The sequence below is a fragment of the Phasianus colchicus genome, chromosome 8 (genome assembly GCF_987193195.1).
Source record: "Phasianus colchicus chromosome 8, bPhaCol1.hap1.1, whole genome shotgun sequence".
In the NCBI taxonomy this organism is placed as follows: domain Eukaryota; kingdom Metazoa; phylum Chordata; class Aves; order Galliformes; family Phasianidae; genus Phasianus; species Phasianus colchicus.
This window is the reverse complement of record NC_143443.1, coordinates 27,242,277-27,263,903: the sequence shown is the minus strand read 5'-3', so window position 1 is coordinate 27,263,903 and position 21,627 is coordinate 27,242,277. Positions and strand designations below refer to the sequence as shown.

General features: G+C 36.8%; 1 protein-coding gene across 5 annotated transcripts in view; it reads right to left on the bottom strand.

Moving 5' to 3' along the window:
- The window catches only part of VTI1A (vesicle transport through interaction with t-SNAREs 1A), a 261,321-nt gene that overhangs the window by 231,095 nt on the left and 8,599 nt on the right, over nucleotides 1–21,627 (bottom strand). For all 5 annotated transcript variants that reach the window (XM_090145508.1, XM_090145509.1, XM_090145507.1 and 2 more), the window contains exon 3: nucleotides 18,948–19,058. In XM_090145508.1, coding sequence (XP_090001634.1) covers nucleotides 18,948–19,058 — 111 coding nt within the window. The remainder of the gene's footprint in view (nucleotides 1–18,947; nucleotides 19,059–21,627) is intronic.

Here is a 21,627-nt window from a genome sequence, read left to right as displayed (position 1 = left end):
AACTAAGAAGTCATAAACTTTATTGCTGCCTGTAATTTCAACTGTCTGCTGCCTCTCCTCACCAGTCTCCAAAAGCAACACAAGGACAAAATTAAATAAAGTGTGTTTATATATTAAATAGTCTTAAATTATATATAGTTTTAACCACCCCAGAGATGCCTCAAATCAAGGTAGCATTCCATATGTAGAACAACTTTGGAAATATGTTACTGGATCTTGCATGAACTTTGGGCATCATCAGAAAGTTTGTAAAATACAAGAAGCATTAAAGTAATACGCAGTTTGGCTGAGGAATCAAAGATACTTTGAGTGAAGGCAGTTCAATGTAATTATAATTTACTTTGTAAAGTCATTATAGCCTACAGTTATATTGACATAACTTGAATTTTCTTCCTCCATCTTTCATATTCTGTTATTGAAAAAAAAAAACCAATATATTTTACTCAGTTTTACACCATATTTCGTTTTGATCCTTAGTCCCCCAAAAGGAACACAAACAAAATAAAAATACAAAGAGACAGTTATTTAACCTTTTTCTTTGTTCTCAAAGTTGGAACCTTTGGAATAAGCCCCCTGTTGGCAGACCATGACTTTCTCCAGCCCAAAGAACTCACTTGTTACTGCAATAAAACTGCAATGATCAAATATATCATATCACACATTCACTGGGGAGAGACAACATAAGCTCAGGAATGAGACTTTTTTATGAGATCAAGCAGGAAAGATATTGAGCCAGAATGAAAAGTTGTGATTTGGCCACAAACACCTGAAGGATCAGCAAAAGGCACACAATACCACTTTCTTTTTCCTAGGCATGTTCTTTTTTTCCCAGTCCTGTCCACTGTGAAAGTCTTCAAAGATAAACAACCTGCTTGAGGCCTCACATGCAAAAACCCATGCTTCAAATACACACTGATAACATTCAAATGTTCTAAACAGTAACATCAACCCCAACAAACACTCTCCTACAGTTTACCAAACCGCTATGATCTGAACAGCAAGATCCATCAGCCATCCCAGTAAGCATCCACTCAATGGGACAATGTCACTGTTTTAACCTTGCCAATCTTTCTGCCAAGTTCACTACCAGAACGGGGGGAGCACTGTGTTCTGTAACGAGGAGGGAGCACTGGTAAGCGGGACAACTGTCTCCTTTTAACAATCTTGTCTCTAGCTGAGGAGGTGGAAGCCTGAGCAGCTTTCTTTCCACTCCCAGCCATCTGTTATAAAACATAATAAAGGACAGTTCTGCATCAGCAATTACCATTGATAAAACCAAAATTCTCCGCCATCATCTCTAAAATGGGACTGTTTATTTTGTCAGTCTGAAGAGGAACTTACTTTCTCAGAAATACTGACTAAGAGCAATTTGGATTCCTCAGTTCAGACACCGCTAAAACATTTCCCCAATATGCAGCATGTTTTGTGCCAGTGATCTCCCCTGAGCTTAACCGTTATCTGCGTTTTGGGGGAAAAGGGGTAACCTGACCTCCTGCAGCATTTTACCAGGAAACCCTAGATGTCAGAGGGCACTAGGCAAATACCGCAGAAATAAAATTAACAAAAATAAAATGGAGAAAAAAATAATAATAATCCACAACCCAAAACACAATAGAAACAATACTTTGTGTTCCTATTTTAAGTGCCTCTCTCAATGCTATATGCATAGCAGCTAAAGGCAAGCTGGAAACCAGCCAGGTCCTGGCTGCCAGCAAAAATTTTGTCACCTCCTTTGAACATCTGAAGTATGTTTACCCAATAGATTTCATTAAATTACACTTCCATTAGGAAGCATACAATGTTGATACTCATCTCAAAGATAAAAGGGATCGCTAAGAGGCATGTCATCCTGCTCCCCAGCTGATTGCTATTTCTGGGCCAATCAAGGAAAGGAGCCAGAACAATACTTAGTTAAAAAAATGCAGCATCTCCCCAAGGACTACACACTAACAGACTGCAGCTCCATTATCAAAATAAGCATATCATTAATGATAATACACATACAGTGTGTTATTTTAATACAACTCATACACAACAAACAAGCTGTATTTGGGTCATTAGCTGAATTTGTAAAGCAGTATTTCCAAGGGTTAGAAACTCCTTATAGAGATACTAAGTTTATAGGCTGGGGGTGGCAGGGAACAAATATTTCATATGATCCCCAAATACAGTGAATAGAATAATGCTGTGTGGTTTGAAGTGCATTGTAGTAGCTAACTGAACAATAGGCTATTCAAACATAAGTTCCCATTTTAAAGTAATGCAGAAGTAATTTAAAACACCAGGCAGTGTTTTACTAAGTATCTGAGGGATAATGAAAGCAAAATGTAGTTTATACTGCATGTATCACCTTTTGAATTATTACTACAATACAGTAAAAAAAAAAACCAAAACACACCCAAAAAACAACAAACAAAACAGACTCAAAGCAAATGTTACAAATACTAAACACATATGTAAAAAAAAAAGCACTCAGACTGTGAGGCAAGCCACTCAAATTCATGAGTCCACTAGGACTGTTCAGCTGTCATCCTACAGAAGGCTGAGCCCCTTGTAGTGGAGAGGAGGAGATATCTTTGTCTCTAAGCATTGGTGTTAGATGTAAGATGTTTACCGTGCTTCCTAATCTCCAATTCACATAACAGCAATAAAGGCAAGAGGACAAAACCAAAACCTCACTAATTATAAACTGAAGTAACAGGAAAGGGCTGGGAGAGTATAGCTGTTCACAGCCAAGCTCTGCCCAGTTCTTCTGCAGCAACCTGTGATTATTAATCTCTAAAAACACTCCTTGCTCAATACTCTGCAATTTAGATCTCAGCCAATTTCTCTCAACATGCAGAAAACCTTTCGGTTTAGCCATATTTGACATATCATATGAACTCCAATTATCCATCTTTTTGCAATTAATCATCTCACAATTACATTTCCTGCACTTATAAGCATCCAGCTGGGAACTGAGTTTTAAACTAGGAAATAAAAAAAAAAAGATTCAGGTTTCTAACAAATTACTTCTAATTAACCAGAACCTTTTCTAGTCATTCCAACCTAAAGACGCCTACAGCAAATGAAAGAATTTATTGTTTGCATTCCTAATGATATTTTAAAATTTCATTTCTATTTCCCCAGTGAGTAACGTTCACAAAACTCACTGCATTTACATTTACCTAAACAAACATTCTGTTAAAAAGAAAATGCATAACAACAACAAAACCTAAGGGAGGAAAAGGAAGCTGGCACTCACTGAGCAGAAAAGCCACTAAGTAAAACTGAGGAACCAAGATGCTAATTAATGGCAATTTCCAGAAGTACTCAGTAGCTACGCTGCCCAGACTCTGCAAGAGTTATGGGGAATCTCAAAACTATATTTCTAAATAATCATTTAGAAATGAAAGATTTTGTTTGTTTGTTTGTTAGAACAAAACATTCAGTTCTACTGATATAAGGTGGCAATTTATAGACAATATAAAGGAAGTGAATTAAATGAACCCACCTAGTCAGATAACTCAGGAAACTAAGTCAGTGGTAGTTAAACATGAAAGGGCTTTGTCCCACAATGTTCAGCAATTTCCCCAGGGAAACATTCTGAATAAGAACCATGCAAAACATGCTTACTGCACGATTGGGAACTGCTTAGTATCACAGGGAGGTAACAGGAGGTAAGTATCAAATATAACAGTTTCATTTACATTAAGTCTTATCAATTTTCTCCAACTGTTTCAAAAAGTCAATGCAAACATCTGACAGAATAAGATTGCTGCAAAGTAAAGTATACCTTTCATGTTCTTTGGACAGTCAAATACCAGAGGGTTTTCTGTCAATTATTCAGTATCACAGATGTACATCCCAAATCTGTCCATCTAACTTACATAAAGAAAATAATATACAGCAGAAAAATGTCTTGTGAGCTACCCTTAAGTAATACATAAGTCGTTCTAACTGCAGAAATATTTCTGCTCAAAAGGCTGGTGTTCATTAACATGCTACTAAAGTTTCCACAGTACTGCATTGGACTGCATTAATTGGCTGATTGATTCAATACAAAGTTAAAGTAGTTAATTATTCTGGAAAAGAGTTATTTTTAATATACCTGAAGCCTTCCAAATCTATTAAATTTTATATGCCTGCACCAGCTTCCCATTACTTTGAGTTTCATTAACTTCCTCTGTAGGCACTCCGAGAACACCAAAATTGTTGATATAGTCTTGTTTTTGTTTATAACACAGAGGTCCAATTGTGACTGTGAATATCTTTTAACTCACTGAAGACAAGGAAACAACAACAAAGTCTATGGAAACTTCCACCACCACCAGTAAAATGTAGCAAATTGCTATCCCTGCCACAGTAGCAACAGCTTTTCCAACTGTTCAGCGTCAGGAACAAATTAACACCAACCTCTGCTTCCCAAGCTTCTGCTTAACCTCCCTGCCTGGTGCATACACAGCACAGCACATTCAACAGGGTGCAAGGAATCATCGCTGAGATACAGACATATCCTTAGCTATTCCAGAGCCTATATTTGAACCAGTCTGAATTCCTCATTCCTGAAGATTCCAACTCGAGAGCTGGTTGAAACACTATGAAATATCCACTAGCACATCTCAATCCATCAGTTCCTTTCTAATAGTGATAAAGGAAGATCTGCCTGAAGAAGCAGTGAGAACCTTATGGAAAAGTTCATCTTAGTTGTGAAAACAGCCATCAAGAGATAGAGCAAAAAGTCAGAATTACAGAAAGAGGATAACGTGTTTTCTCCTACTTCAAGGCTCTCACAACACTAAAATGGGAGATTGAGATGGTCTACAGACTTCAGGGCTGAGCTGGGCTACAGGAACCTGTAGAGCAGTGTCCTCCATCATAACTGGGACAGGGGCTGATGGCCCAGGGGCTAAATGGGGACCTGGGCCACCAACGAGGTGGGGGGAGACTGCTGAGGGCCACTGAGGGTTATGGAGCCCTCAGAGCTCCGACAAGCAGAAAGCAGGTAACTTCTGCAAGACGTGGTACTCAACACAGCTTGTGGAGGCTGCAGAAATAGTCAAACATGGAGCACATGGGATCTATGTCACCACTGAGGAGGCCAGATCAGAAACGTTTTGTATACAAAGCAATCTGAACAGTAAATGTCTCTAACATTTTAAAAAACAGTATTACTGCTTTACTGCCCTGGAGTTACCCTTTCAAGCCCTGAACCATTGGCAAGTGAGGAACAAGCAGGTGATGCTACAGGGAGATTCAGAGATATTAGACAAACATGAAAAATAAAAAGAAGTAGGAGAAAAAACAACCCTCTCAGCCGCAGTCATTTAAGTAGGAACACCACAGAGAAAAGCTCTTAAGTGCAAATCTTTCTTATTGCAGCATTACTTCCAGTGGCACATGAAACAGCAATGATAACAGGCTCAAAAAAAAAACTTTGAAAATAAAGTTAAAAGATACATGTAACTTAAAACTAACATCTTTTCCTACACAGAAAGGTTAAATTGTGGGGTTGACATTTGCATTTGTTACGTTGTCAACGTTTCCTGCCTATCAGCCTGTGTACAAACAATATCTAAAGATGTCATCTACATATTTATACCAAAGGAGTTTATGAACAAGACCTGTCAGTATATTTTAACACCTTTCCAAAACGTCAGCTTTCATCAGGTATAAACACAACATGTTTAATTTATTAGTTTGGTTTAATATAAAAAGTTGACAATCATATGTCACCATAACTATTGATAAGGTAAATAAGGACTACACAAAAACGTCAAAAAAGTTATTAAAATGTTTCTCAGCTTTCTGAATCAAATTGGGTTTATTGGCTTTTCTCTGTCAATAAGTGAATCACACATTTTTCTTCATATGGCTATTTCTGTAGTGATGTCCAAGAGTGAAGTGTACAGACATTTTCATTCTTGGAGAATCTGAATTCCATTCTGACTGTCTGGGGCAGGGGATGGGTCTTTGTTTCCTTTTAAATATAAAACAAAACCTACAAAAAACACAAATACAAACTTGTTCATCTGTATTTAAACATACACCAAGGAGGAGTACTTCTGAAGTGATCTAAAACATACAAAACCTGCATACATGTTAAAATATAAGGCACAACAAACTTTCAGTACAACTCCACATGGGAGCAAAGCAATACATTCATTTCCACTTTTAATTTGACTTAATTACCTCAAGAGAAATGCTATGATCATGTCCTTTTTTTTTTGTTTATCATTACAAAAGGACAACCTATTCTCAACTCCTTTCTAGATACTGCCCACAGAGCAGTATGGTTGGATTTTAAGAATTTTCTACCACCATACAGCCAAACAACCCATCTATGAGGCATTCCAGACAGTTTGCAGGATCTCAATCTACAGGGGAAAAAAAAAAAAAAAGAAAAAAAAAAGATATTTATCTGAAAGCAAAAATAATGTTGCAAGTTCAAGGATTCCAGCTCAAGTCAAATCCATGCCAAATTATAACCAAAGGCACAATAGAGCTTAGAGGTATGAGGGGAAAAAGAGAATAGGCTGGTCACTTACAACATATCTGCTTGTTAGAACACAACTTCTTTTTCTTCAGCAAAGACCTATTGTACACCTCAGCATGACATATAGAAGAACTTGATTATTATATAACAAAGCTGATATTCTTATTTGAGAATAAGGACATCAAGATCTATTGCATGCCATACTTTCTTAACTATTCTCTTAAGTAGCAGGGAAAATAATAATGATTTCTTAAAAGTACACCGGACATGATGAACATTTCTAAGAACTGATTTGGACTTCCTATTGCTTAGGTAACAGGATTTCCACTGAAGTCATCTCACTTTTGCACTGAAATTAAAAACACAAGAGTAAATTTGAAGACTTAGATATGTAATATCATTAAATATCAGCCATTAATCATTAGTTAATAGCATAAATACAATGCTGAACATCTTTTAAATGCATCGTGTCTAATGAAAACCTGAAGCTTTATTTTCTGTTCAGATAAGTAGTAGGTGAAAGAACTGACACACGAACATGAACCATCATAAGTTATTTTTCCATAGTATTTGAAAAGACAATTTCCCAAAATGGAAGCAGTCCAAATGTACTAATAACAAGATTTTAGGTTTTAAGAGTTTGTAGCTTGGTTTCTTTTGTTTGAAATATAAGAGAAGGGGAATGAAAATTTGCAAAGGCCTCAAATCCTTCACAAGAGAAGGGAAGACCTCAAAAGATATTCCTGTTCCAAAATGATACATCTAACTATATCAGAACAGATAACATCTTGGTGTTTTTCTACTACAGTATCTGAACTCTACATGATTTCATATTTTCTCGCAGAACAGATCTTAGTTGTTCACAAAAGAACCTCACTTCACACACAGTTCAAAGCACCCTGAAACTGCAATCTTCAGTTTAGACTCCCCATTAGGGCTGGGAGCACATTTGGTGTACTCCCAGAATGGAATTTTCGGGATTTTCCCCTTCAAAAAGCTACCCTATTCATGCTCATGTGCAGGAATTGATGTGAACTTCAAAATTGTTGCCAAACCAAAAGTGACTGCACAAGAAGTCCACGTGGGTGAAAAAGTCCCAGCTAAGACATTTTTAAACATACAAAATACCCTGCAATTTGGTACTAGTTTACAAGAGCAGGAAACTCAGCAGGTGACATTAGCAACAGAATACTTTCTAGATACAAATTAGAAGTAAGAACACTTCAAGTCTGTCCCAGAATGAGAAGCAGAAAATGAACCATCAAAGTGGAGAGGCAGAGGAACAAGTTTTCCTTATGCTCATTCTAAAGTTCATGCATTTTAAACCAAGATCTCTACAGGGTACAGATGCTGAGCCACTGATTTGCACTGCTGAACACAGTATGTGTAGGCCATGAATGGAAAAAGGGGACCTTAACAACGTGTTTGAAACTGACTCCAACTATTGGTAGGAAGAAAGATGCAGCCCAGGTGCCTTCAACTGAAATAAAGATCTAACAGGAGGACAATGTGATAGAAGGTGAGGAAAAGACAAAAGGAGCACTAAGGGCTTAAAAAGGCTAGAGAAGAAGTTCAGGTTAGCAACCTCTAACTTAATCCTGACCTTTCTATAACTTTTTAGTTTGATTTAGGTGACTGAACTAACTTTGTGGGAAGCTTATATGACTGAATGACAGAGTCTCATTTCTCCTCTAGATAAGGCAGAAAAGAAGAAATCACACTGTCACTCCTGGATGTAACACTGAATTACAAAACAATATAAAAAACACAGTCATTACAAATCAAGTAATCATTTAATTAAAAAATTACAGCTAAGACCATTTGCTGGTAATTTTACTCACAAACACTTTACTTCAGAATAAATAGTTCTCAGTTTATTTTTTTTAAAGGATGCCAAAAATAATCATAATAAAAAAGAAAACCTGTGGTTTCAAAGACAAATGAAAATAGGAAAATCAATAAAACTAACCTACACTTCTTAAACAAAACATACAAAAATAATTAAAAGAAACACATCAACACACCAACTCATTATTTGCACAGTTCTATTTATTTAATACTCAGTATCAGATGCCAAAGAGCTGTATTTGCAGATAAGAAATCCTCTTGTTTGAGGTATTCTACAAAATAGTGATTCCTGTGTCAAAAACCTGCAGTTACATGTGCTAAAATACCAGCCATCATTATGGAATTTATAGGTTGCTTTTCAAATTCCAAAATAAAAGAATTTGGTTTGGTATTCATACCACTACCCCTACCTAAAATATTACATAATACTTTTTTCTAAGATGGTGATAGACCACAGCAAAGGATACAATTCGGTTTAATAATGGCTCAAAGCCCTTTCACTCATGAACCAGTGGAAAGGAAGATGCTAGCTTTATCATGTAGGGCCACTTGCTATCTGAGGTCCAGTCCACGACCCAGAAAACACAACAGGAGCTTTTCCTTCGATTTACCAGACTTCACATGTAAGCCTCTGCTGAACAGGTGCTGCATTTCAGCACTTTCCAAGATCTATCCAACATGTTACCATGTTGAGCAGAGGGTTAAGCTGGCAAATGCCATACCTTTTTCACTTTAGTCTTAACTTCTCTGAAAAAAACCTAAGGACATGTTGGACATGCCATCCAACAGGAAATATGCAGAGCCCCATCACACTTCCTAGTTTCCTTTTCTTATGCACCAACCACCAAATAGTAAAAAGGTTTCTTTCTTTTTTCTTTTTCTTTTTTTTTTTTTTTCATAAAACACAGAAATGGTTAAATTGTACCAGAGCAAGGAAAAGACTCTATTGCTCTCCCCAAAATTCACCTATTATATTCCTTTTTACTATATGCTCTTTTCTTACAACTTTAGTATTCATTGACCAAATCTTCAAGGAGTGAAACCTCTCAGGTAATTACTAAATATTGGCAAATATTTTCCTAGAAATGGCATCATAATGGCAGTCAATAAAAACTGGATGAAAAGTAGGAAAGGTGCTATATTTGATTCACTTCTTATAACTGTAAACAAGCATTATATTGTCAAATTTGCAACTTCCTCTGAAGTAGCCTTTGCAGGGATTTCTTCTACAACTATACAAGAACAGTAAGCTTAAACAGATTTTGTGGCCGAGGACCACTTTTTGTGTGGTTTGCACAGCAGCTTGCAAAGGGAAACTGTACTTGGGACTGACAACTAAATGATTGCAGAGTACAAATAAAAGGTTACAAACAAAAGAACAGAGATATTCACACTTCTTCCATATGTTTCACATAGTAAAGAACATTAGAAGAGGAAAAACTCATTCAATCCTATTTCCAGCTGCATTTCTTCCTTTATATTTCTTCCTCACCAAACCTCATGTCAGAGATTAGGCAGCATCTCCACTGTTGTCAAACTCCATTTCCATCTACCTGCATAAGCCAATTTTAAAGAGCCATAAAGTTTCTTCTGTGCTTTCCACCAGTGTGTTAAAAAGAGTCAATGTACAGCACAAAATGGGAACGTTTTCTCCAGGAGAAAACATCATGCATCTTGGTTATTAGATCACATTTTACATATCTGCAACTTGTAAATATTAAAACATAAATAAGAAATTCAATATTTCTCAGGACAAATGAAAGTCTACCTACATAAGGAAACAGCACTATCAAACACTGAAAGCATTAGTATAAATATCTACTTTGTTCTTGGATTAGAGTTTGGGGGAGAGGTGGCAGAAAAATTCATGACTTCAGTTAAATTCAGCTGTAAGTTGCAGGAAAAGAAAAAAAAATGGTTGAATGAAATGATTGCATTGATTGTCCCTAAGAATCCCTGCCACAACAAAGTTCATACTTATGTGTTAATTCTTCTCAAAGGCTTTTTAATTCACTCTCTCTCAAGAAATTTAATTATAGTAGATTTCTTAAGAGAAAAACAACAACAACAACAAAAGAGCAATTTAACTAACGTATGCTTTTATCACATTAAACTTAGTATTCCACTTTTGGAAACCCAAAATTATCAGAAAAAAAACTATGCAACACATACTTGACCACTTCTCATCAAACAAAAGTTAGCACAGAACATCACTAAAGCAGCACACCAAGTCATCAGAAAAGAAAGGGAGAATATACCTGTCACATTCTTCATCTTGCTTATTAACAAATTCAGAATCCATTTGCAATTACAAGAATTGTTCTCTGGCACAGAAGAATTTTTACTATGTGCTACCATAAATCTCATGCTATTCTTTGGCAAAGGTTCTCAGCAAAAACCAAGGTAACTAAAATATTGTTTGTACTAGCAGAATAGAATGAATGCTACCATTTGTAATGTTTGACAGCTGCTTGACAACCCAACATAGAAGATATTCAGTTATGCAAAGAGATTTTTTCATACTCTAATATATGCCTATGATGCAATAGGAAATTCAACAAGCGTTTAATATGTAATGATGATATAAAAATTTCCCCTTGAATTCTGATTGAGAAACTATCAAGATGAAGCACAAACCTCTTGAAGTTAGGCAGAAATAGCTACTTTTAACAGCACTGCCTATACTTCGAGTTTCATTTCATGACAGCAACAGAACTTAGCATGCAGGCAAAAAAAATAAAATAAAAAGCCATTAGCCATACATTTGCCAAAGTAATTCTTGACATGGGACAAGTAATCAGTCAACAATAAAAAGTTCACCATTTACCAGACTGCAACTTCACCATAAAGGAAAGCTATTTTTGACCATGGCAATTAGTCTCCTCATGTTTCAAACACTACATTCTGTTTTCCCATTAATTTTTAAAACTGTGTGGCTTTAACTTAAAATAAACTGTACATCAAAAGAATGGAAAATAAACAGCCAGGAACACAATTTGACGAATTGGATTTATTTAGTTTATTTAGCTAAACAGGGTCCATTGGATCTCTTTAATAGGCTGACAGTTGCACTGGGCTGGTTAATAAAACATTCAACACAGTATCTTCAGCCAATATAGAAATGCAAATCCCACCAGAAATATTTTATTCATGAAACAGTAATTTCAGTTACTACCAAAGCAAAAAAAAAAAAAAAAAAAAGAAGAAGAAGAAAAAAAAAAAAAGAAGAAAAAAAAAGAAAAAGAAAAAAAACGAAAAAAAAAGAAAAAAAGAAAAAAAGAAAGGGGAGGGGGGAAGGAGCTGGGGGGGGGTGTAGAATTTACTTTGCAAACAAACAGTGCCATCTAGTGTCAGTCTCAGAAGAAATAAACCAAGAAATCTGAGAAGATCTGTAATTAATCCTCCCCAGTGTCAAAATGCTACCTTTTCCTTTTTTTTGCTTTCTTGGTAGAATGTCTCCTCCTATTTTGCAGTCAAACACAAATTCGCCTCCTTCTAGCTAGGGAAAAAAAAGAAGTAAAATATGATGAGAAACTTGAGCATAGCTCTAATCTGAAAAGTAAGCAAGCGATGGATTGTTTGCTCAGCTTGTCTGATGGTTTTTCTCAAAATCTTTGTATTTCTAACTCGTGATAGAAAAGCAAATCAAAATTCTACTTACATGAGTGCAAGTGAGCCAACATGATGACAAGTGAGTGAGATATGCTCTGTTCTACTCTATTTGTCTTCACAACAGACAACAGCATTCCAATTGCAAGATCTTTACTACTGCTGCTATCAAAAGCAGGACAACAGCTTGCTTCTTTTTGCATGAAAGGTAGGGAGCATCACTTGACTAATACATAAAATCACTGAGAAAGAATGTAATATTAGAGCCCTCCTTCTCTCCCTGTCCTCCTCAAAACAGCATTCACCTTCTGTATATGAAGACTCCTCACTTTCCAGCTGGCTGTAAGTAATTTTGAGCAGACAGTGCTTCTTCCAGTACTGGCAAGGAAGACCAGTGCATAGATTTAATACTAATACTTTGAGAAGGGGAAATTCTAACAGAAGAACAAATAACGTGGGAAAAGAGAAAGCACAATTCTATACCTGTATATATATAAATCTATAAGGCTGATGAGAGCTGGCATTCAGACATATCTAAGGACTGCCAGGTGACAAAGCGTGCTTAGAGAAAAAGGCATGTGCTCCTACACCACAGCTGACATCAGGCTGAATTTATATCATATGGTTTAAAATACATCTTACAGAAGGACTTCATCAACTGTAGACTACTTTTTGGCTTCGTTTAATAAACTAACATTTCTCTGTGAAGGGAACAAGGAAAGAGAGCAGCATGAAGGTTTACAGCACATTGTGAGAATCAACATGCCCCAGCCAAATACACCATCATCAGACTCACCAAACTGTTTTCTAAAAGTACCTTTATTTGTAATCATTGGGCCAAGGCTACTGCTTCACAAATCGTTTTTTCTTAAAATCATATGCATCAGGACCAACAAAACCCACAAAATTCACCAGTTTCCTCCCTCTGGACAAAGTTGTACTAAAGTTCCTAAGAGCATCAAGTAGAAGTTGGCTGAGTGAAGAATCTGATTAAGGAATTAACTTGATAGACAACTGAAATTTGCTGCTTGGTTGTCCTTGTCCGGTAATATCATCTCTTTATAAATTATCTTACGAGATGCACCTTACTGGTCAAACACAGGAGTACTCTTTGAAAACAGCACCCAAAGATACTGCATTAAAAACCGAGGAAGTACAGTATGCTTCACCAATCCGGCCTCCCAGGAATCTTGGTTAAAATGATCATAACCCCTTAGGTTAATGAAAAATTAAGCATGTTAACTCCTGCCTTTCATGTCTTCCTCTAAGGAAAAACATGTCATCACGAGTAAATTTCATGGTGAAACAAAATTCCTTCTCTCTCTGTACAACCACACAAAACCAAATATATATATATATTTCTTCAGATGTAAATAAATGAGGGCAAGTTTTCTACACTAGACCTAAGTTACACCATTGCTTAATCTTCCATTAAAAACTCAGTCAGGGCCTGGAATGTTAAAAAAAAAGTATTTTTCCTACCTCAACTTTTCCCCATTTAAAACAGCAGTCATATAAATAAAGTAATGGCAAAATGTCAAATGATGCCTCCACCTTTTTTCTACCACAAACCCACCAAGATGGGGACACAAAAACAAATTGAAGATAACGTGGAATTTTCTTCTGAAGAAAAGAAGTTAAAGTAATGTTCAGCAACAGACAAGAAAGCAAAAATATCAGAAGTTATTAGAAAAGGGAAAAGGGGGAAAAAAAAAGTATAGTATAGAGGACTGATTACTTATCTCAAAAAGGCTATGATATATATTAACACAGTACAGCTAAGGAACATTTGCCTACAAAATACTTTCCCAAAATTAGATTGTTAATACATTGTCAGATATTTCATATTCTTCTGAATCTTAATGAATGTTTCATCTCACGTGCATTAAGACAAACCCTTTCCAGCCCTATTACAAAAGAAATGTACTATTCACGTTCCAAAAACTAATCTGATTTTAAAAAGATCAACAAGATCAGGTTTTTATTACAGGCATGCCTGCCCGTGCAGGGTGCATGTGCATACATGACATGTATAGATAGCAAGTTCCTTGTTTTTAACATCTGGGGTGCAATTACAAAGCTATACACATTGGTCTCTTGCACATTTTATGAAATTTTAAATATAAAGAAATGCTTTACAACAGTCCAATTGCCAAACTTATAGTTCAGTCTGGAAAGCCAAGGAAGGCTGCTATAAAGATACAGGTCTGTGACTCATCTTTTGACAAGTGTCTTTTATTATGCTTGTAACCACATGAATATTTGACTGGGTAGATGCCAGAATTTGAAATAAGGTCAGTAGTACTGACAAAAAGCAGCCAGATGATGGTTGGCACAACTGTAGCTGTTCCCTCAGGTCAGTTTCTGCAGTAAGCTGGTACTTCTCAGAGCCACAAAAAGGAGCTCTATCTAATGACTTCCTGTTGCTTATCACCTTAAATGCTTTGAAAGCTTAACAATAGCTATCATTTTAACAATTCAAGCAAAACCTGAAGGATGTATGCAACATGAATATGTATTTTCACCACTGACTGAACTAAAGCCTGCAAATTTTACCTTTGATTACCATTACTACATAACACAATCTGACTGGACGTTATATTCCCTCATCTATTTGAATGCTTCATACTTCAACTGTAAGCTTTTCAGTGTCCTGATATCGTGTCCATACAATGAACCCTTGGGATTAATAACCAATAACCACACGTTTGCTATGTTTAGATAGTTACAGTTTCATACAAACTGGGATGGATTCTGATCAAAGTGAATTGGTAAAATTCAGACAGCTTTCTACTACCACATATTCCCAGTGTTTAAAGTTCCCTGGGTACCTAAAGATTTGGGGTAATAATTGAAAAAAAAAAAAAGCCTACTTGAAAAAAAAAAATCATAGAAGTACAGAATTGTTAGAATTGGAAGAGACCCTGAAGGGTCATCTGGTTCAACTCCCCAGCAATGAATAGGGACACCTACGGATTGATCAGGAGCTCAGAGTCACTTCCAATCTCAAGTGTTTCCAGGGACAGGGCATCTACCCCCCCTGGGGACAATCTGCTTCAGTGCTCAGTGTAAAAAACGTCCTCCTTTTTTCCCCAACCTAAATCTCTCCTCTTTCAGTCTGAAACCACTTCCCCTTATCCTATCACAACAGATCCTGCTAAAGAGTCTGTGCCCTTCTTTTTTTTAAACACCCTCCCCAACATTACAATAAAATAAAGGCATTTGTTTGTGTTTATAGCATCACGCAATTGGTTACCGTGGACATTATACTCATGGAATAACTGAGAACAAAATATTTACCAGCTTAAACCACAAGATGATGCCTTTGTAGGTGCAGGAGGGAAAAAAAAAAAAGCTACTCGTAGGAAATTAGAATTTCAGAAACTTTTTAGTAGGTTGTCCCAGAACGAAGCCAGCAGACACACGTACATGGTGTGCAACTCCACTTCAGGCCACAAGATAGAGCCATTACCGCTGCCTCTGCAGCCCAGCAAGCCTGCACTGAGCACAAGCCAAGAGTCACTGAAGTCTGGGGACTACAGTTTTCAGTACAGAAATGAAACCCCACTATAAAGGTGCTGTACTGATAATACATTATTGGTTTGATTATCTTATTTTCAAAGTTAAAACAAACAAACACACAGCCTTTACCAAACAGTTTAATACCATCATGATACATGTTCATGGACTGTTGCAAGCAACCCTGAAACTTGCATTTTGACATGTACACAGCTTTCTTGAATAGAAATACCACTTCATTCTTGTCCTTTTCCTATGTTTCTCCCTAGATATTTATGCTGGAACTATGCCAGCATCAATTGATCTCATCTGGCATGGCCATACCTGTATTTTCTTCACAAATCAGAAGAATTGCTTGCTACACAACAGACCTTTCCCAAGGAAGGCTGCACAGCATGGATGTGAGCATCAGAAACCGTAGTATAGCCTCTAACTTTGGTTGAGGTGTCATACTTTCATTTTTATTTTTTTTTCCCATATGTAATCACAGTGCTACAGTATCTGAATACCTTAAATTACTGAAATGAACTTTGTTTTGATTCAGACTGTTACTTTGTAACAGGTATGTGATAAGATGGAACAAGTCAGTTTTTTCTCCTCTGATATCACTCAATACAACTAGTGGGTTACAAATCACCCATATACAATACAGTGTGTGGTGTAGATGTAGCTGTCTTTAAACACACCTCTGGACTGCAGGGTACTGCTATAAGTAACTGTGTGTGAGACTCAACACAATAAGGCCTGCAAAGAATGGAAATAAATCTCTCTTTACAGCTTGTTCTCATTTGACCAAAAAATTAACAGCCATTTTTTAGATTAACTTTTCAAAGTGCAGCTTGACTAAGCTCAAACCCATATTTTTTTTAGGCTATATTTCTGATATAATAATGTGCATGAAAAAAAACAACCACCCACCCACCAATAAGTACCACAACAAACCATGATATGTTCATCTAGATTCCACAGTATGTAGTAAAGTAATAAGCAAGTGACAGTCCAATTTTTTGTCTTTTTTTTCTTCACATACTGCCCAAGATTAAAAAAAAACTCCTCCATTAGATATTACATATCAGAAACATGGATGTTGACTATCTTCCAAGTAAGGAGTGCACAGTCTACGTTCCTCATATTTACTTCTAACTTTTAAATATGTTGCTGTGCTGCTGTTCTTCATACCTGCTTGGGTGAAGCCAAATTTGCAACATCCAGGCTCATATTATATATGATGAATATAAATGAAATATACCAGTCCCAGTTCTGCATTCACTTCACATTTCAAATATAGAACTCACTTAAAAAGACTTCATACTAAGTGATGTAATTTTTGCAATTCATTTCACAGACACCTTTTATTTAAATGAAATATACACTTCAAGATGACAGAGAGATGTCCTCTCTTCATCAGACATGTTGTTTCACAAAGGACAAAAGACCAAGTCAAGTACAATGGGATCCAGCTGAGATTTCAATCCACTTATAAAGAACAACACGTAACTTTGCAAACTCACATCTGCATGCCTTTTGGAAGACCTGAGAACTTCCAGCAGCAAACCTGTAAGCTGATCCTAACCTGAAACTGCCAGTATCATTCTGAACTAAAGATTTCCCTTCATCTGTAAAAGTGAATTCATTTTAAAATACTAAGATCTGCTTTCTCTAAAGGCCTGCAAAAACTCTTAAAGAAACTCTACATGCTTTGCTTACAATCAAACAGGTCACAACTCATTCAAGACAACATCCAGACAGAACACACAAAGCACTTTCATTTCAGCAAATATTTTCAACTTCCTGCCTTCAGTTGCCCTCCAGACAGCAGTTTTAAAGAGTCAAAATAACATTTCCTTTCCTTCCTACTCTCCTCCTTTGAACTCACAACTGAATCACTTTGTTATATAGTTTCCAATAACTTGATATTTATCTGGAAAACAAGCCAAAAAGATTCTCTAACACAAAGATACAAAATTAAGAAAAATGTTAGTGCCTAGGAACTGGGATAATACAGGGAATTTAGTTGAAACAACATTTTGTTTTCTATACAATTTTTTTCCAAGCACAACTGTTTTTGGTTGCAGGAGTTTTTTCAGTATTTTGTTCCATCATCCACTCCACTTTGTTTCCTTAATCTTTTGCTGCAAGTCATCCTCGAATTTGTGAACTTATTTTCCCATTATTATTATCTCCTCTTTCCTCTTTCTTATGCTGTTTTGGCTCCCTCATTCTGAGCAAATCCTTATGTTCTTCCTTCAGTCATATACATACAATTGAAGGATATACAAAACATACATATTACAATTATGTGAACTCCTAGTGTTCTGACACACTTCTTCCACATATGCTCATTTTTCCTCTTCCATAAGGACCATTCAGTTCTGAACTCTCCCATTCCCAAATGTCTGGAAGCATAAGCGCAAATTTCCCTCTTCTGGCTCTATAGAGAAATAGGCCAGCAATAAAAATAAAAATGTTGACTGGGAATTCTCCTGCCCCCAAGGAGATAAATAACGTTCACTCCTGGCCTAAAAATTGTTCTCTTTTGGAAGCCACTGTTTACCCAACAGGGCCATACACACTTCCTAGAGGGGAACAGCATGAAATCATCTAAAATTTTGATGCAAGTCTTTTTATCCTAACATTCCTCAAACTTTACAAAATTACAGCCACCGTCTTGCTAATACATTTTTGTGCAACTCCTCAAAACTTGGCAGAGGCACAGAGGAATGACAGTCAGCTGGATTTCCTGGCTGCGGGTACAAACATTGGCTCTTCTCCCCTGAAGGAATAAACTGCCTCCAGCAACCCGAGAAAATTCACACTTCTCTAGCAAATGGAAAAGAATGCCAACATTTCTTTCTCTCTCCCCACCCTGCAGGTACTGAGCTGCTGCCAATTAACAAAGCATTCCCCCATATTTTGCAATCCCTTTGAACCTTTTCAGGACTTCAGAGGAAACAGTTTTGTCTCTGTGTAAATCTATTCAGTGCAAATGGTAGTCACACACACACACACAACAAGGACAATTGCAGTAGAACCCCTTAGACAAGAGTATCTTGTTAGTTTGTATCCATTATTTGAAAAACTTAGTATTTAGAATATACATGTACAAAAGCCAAGAATAATCTAGGTGCAATGGAAAGAAGAAATCACAGTAAGACATTAAGTGGATATGAGATAAACCACTTTCAAAAATTCCCTAAGTTGGTGATTATGTTGCTTTTCATGCTACTGCCACATTGCTACATACTGTTTTAAATGAATCATTATTTTCTCTGCAGAGTAAACTTACACTATATTTTAAGTATTCATTTTCAAGTTCTACTAGACCTTCCTTGAGAAACAGGGTTAAAAACTGACTATTGTTCCTACAACATAAATACTTCCAATGTTTAATGGCATCCTAGTCAAAAAAAAATCCACCCAGTTGCCTGAATAACTGTACTATTACATAAAAAAAATCGCATGGATGCTATCTTTACAAGGTAGGGTAAAAACTCACGAAATCAGCTTCAAGTTTTCCCATTTCTTGTTTGTAGCTTCTCATTCGACTGCTGTACATTCCCCGACTTTGAGGTGGGATCTCTCGGACTTCAAGCTCCATCTGCTCAAGCTACCAAGTAAAATCAGAGAGATATAAGTTAAAGTGATAATTAAAGCAAGAAGGAATTTGTAGCTGAAGGTGTCCCTGACTATGGCAGGAGTTGGAACTAGATGATCTTCCAACCCAAACCACCCTATCAGTTTGTTTAGCTAAATGCTCACAAATACCAAGAAACATTTTCTCCTTCAATAAAAGTGTTGTCAGTCCTATTGACAGTATAGAGATATGTTAGAAAAATCTTTACACAGCATAAAGTCAACTAATTAATGACAAAACTGCTATTATTAACACTTTTAAAAAAATGATTCTATTTAAACCTTTCTAGATTTCAGTTTCAAATGCAGTGAATACACTGATGAACATCATGCAGAAGGTACCCAATCTCCACCTAGTTGTGTGGTTTTACAAATTGTGTTTAATTTATCTTTGTATACACACACATTTTATATAGAGACACATAAAATTTTAATCTACCAACCATCTCTATGTGTAATAAAATAATTATTTTACTTTTCTGCTTACTCAGCAGCATCAAGTAGCCTGAGCTTTCTGAACTGGCTGCATAAATCTACATCCCAAATCTGTATGCAGGTACATTAAACAACTGGATTTTAGAATTATAATGAAAATATTGTTCAAGAACTGGTATACAGTTGAATGCATAAAATGTCAGAGAATTTATCTTTAAAATGGTTTTGCTGCTTATTTTTGACATGCAGAACTTTAAGGGGCCTGAAATGCAAGAATATGACATCAGGTTACAGAAAATCAAAAGGAGTTATAAACCAGGGCTGACTCGCCTGCTAATTACCAGCCCACTGGGTTAAGGAAACACCTTTACACAGTGCTGGCTCCTCAGGAATTCTGTTGTGCACAGCTAAAAAACTCCCGTACCTGCTTTTAAAATCTTTCCAACTTACTTTAGAAAGATAAAAGAATAGCTCTCCTTGGTTGCTGTAGATACCTGAAACAATATTTACTCACCTCCTATTGATCTCAGCTGAGCAATACAGCATTGGAACAGAAATGTCTTTCAATTAAGGTCCCAAGCTTCTGGTTACAGGTCTTCACAAGGGATAGTTATAGTTTATTCCTACATAATCACTAGCTTACACTTTGAGATTTCATCCCCATAACATAAAAAGCATCTGAATTTAATCAAGTGAATTACCAGAAACTGGAAAGTCATTCAGCCTGATCTATTCTGATTACACAAAATGGTATTTGATAATAAACTGTAAAGTTGACTTTAATTAAATAGTCAGTAATGAATTGAAACATACAAAGCTGTTTCTAGATCTACCCAGTTCTTTGGTGCAGGCTTAACTTTCCAAAGGGGTATTATAAATTAAACTGACAGCTATAGTAAATGGTTTATTTCTTATCATTTCACCCCAATAGACTTTATCTTGAACATTCCATAAGCATAGAAAATGTTTCCCTTACATCTATTTATATGTGCAAGATCAGGATATTTTAATGAAGTCTCAATTCTTTTCTATTAAATAAAAATGAAGCCATCTCCCAAATGAATACATCTGTTGCAGCCCTGATCAGACCACAGTACACAATATCCAAAATCCTCACTCTAAACAGCAAGTATCAGAGAGCATAAAGTCTAAGAGAAATCTGTGATGTTCCTGAAAATGTTACAGGCAGTGACGAAGAATCCATATTTATCTGAGGTGGGGGTGGGGGGCAGGTGAGTGGGTGTTATCATGACTTCAAACAGGTACATTTTGTGGCTGCAGTGATAAATCTCCACGCCAATCCATGCAGAAGATAGTGGTCCAAGCAGATGTGAACCTAAATACAACCTCATTTTACACTGAAGTTTATCTCAACATTCATCTATCTTAAAAACCCAGTGAACAAATCTTGCAGGTGCTCTGGTTTGGCCCTTCCCGAAGTACTATGTGCAGTTTTGGGTGCCAGAATATATGAAGGACGTAAAACTACTAGAGAGCAACCAAACAAAGGCTATGAAGATAGGGAAGGATGTGGAGTGCAAGAGGTGTGAGGAATGCTGAGGTCCCTGGGTTTGCTCAGCCCAGAGCTGAGGAGTTGAGGGGAGTCCTCATGGCAGTCCACAGCTCCTCACAGGGAGCACAGGGGCAGCACTGAGCTCTGCTCTCTGGGGAAAGCATCAGGGCCTGAAGGGAACAGCATGGAGATGCATCTGGGGGGGATTAGGGAAAGGTTCTGCTCTAGAGGGAGGTGGACATGGAACAGGCTGCCCAAGGCAGAGGGAACAGCACTGAGCTGCTGGAGCTCAAGAAGCACTTAGACAACGCTCTTAGACATAGAGTTTGGTTTTGGGATGGTTCTGTGTCGAGTCAGGGGTCAGACTGAATCCTTCTGACTCACTTCCAACTCAGCATATTCTACAATTCTGTGACACTCTGCATGGGATGCAGGAATGACAGGATTTCTCTCCAGAAACCTCTTACTCAGCAGCTATGGCTTTACAAGGCAGTCTGGGAGTAATGTTTTGGTGTCAGTTCTGCATACAGATCAAATGAATTACACCACTGATGCTACCCAAACAAAGCAGACTGTTTTAAAACAATCAGTGATT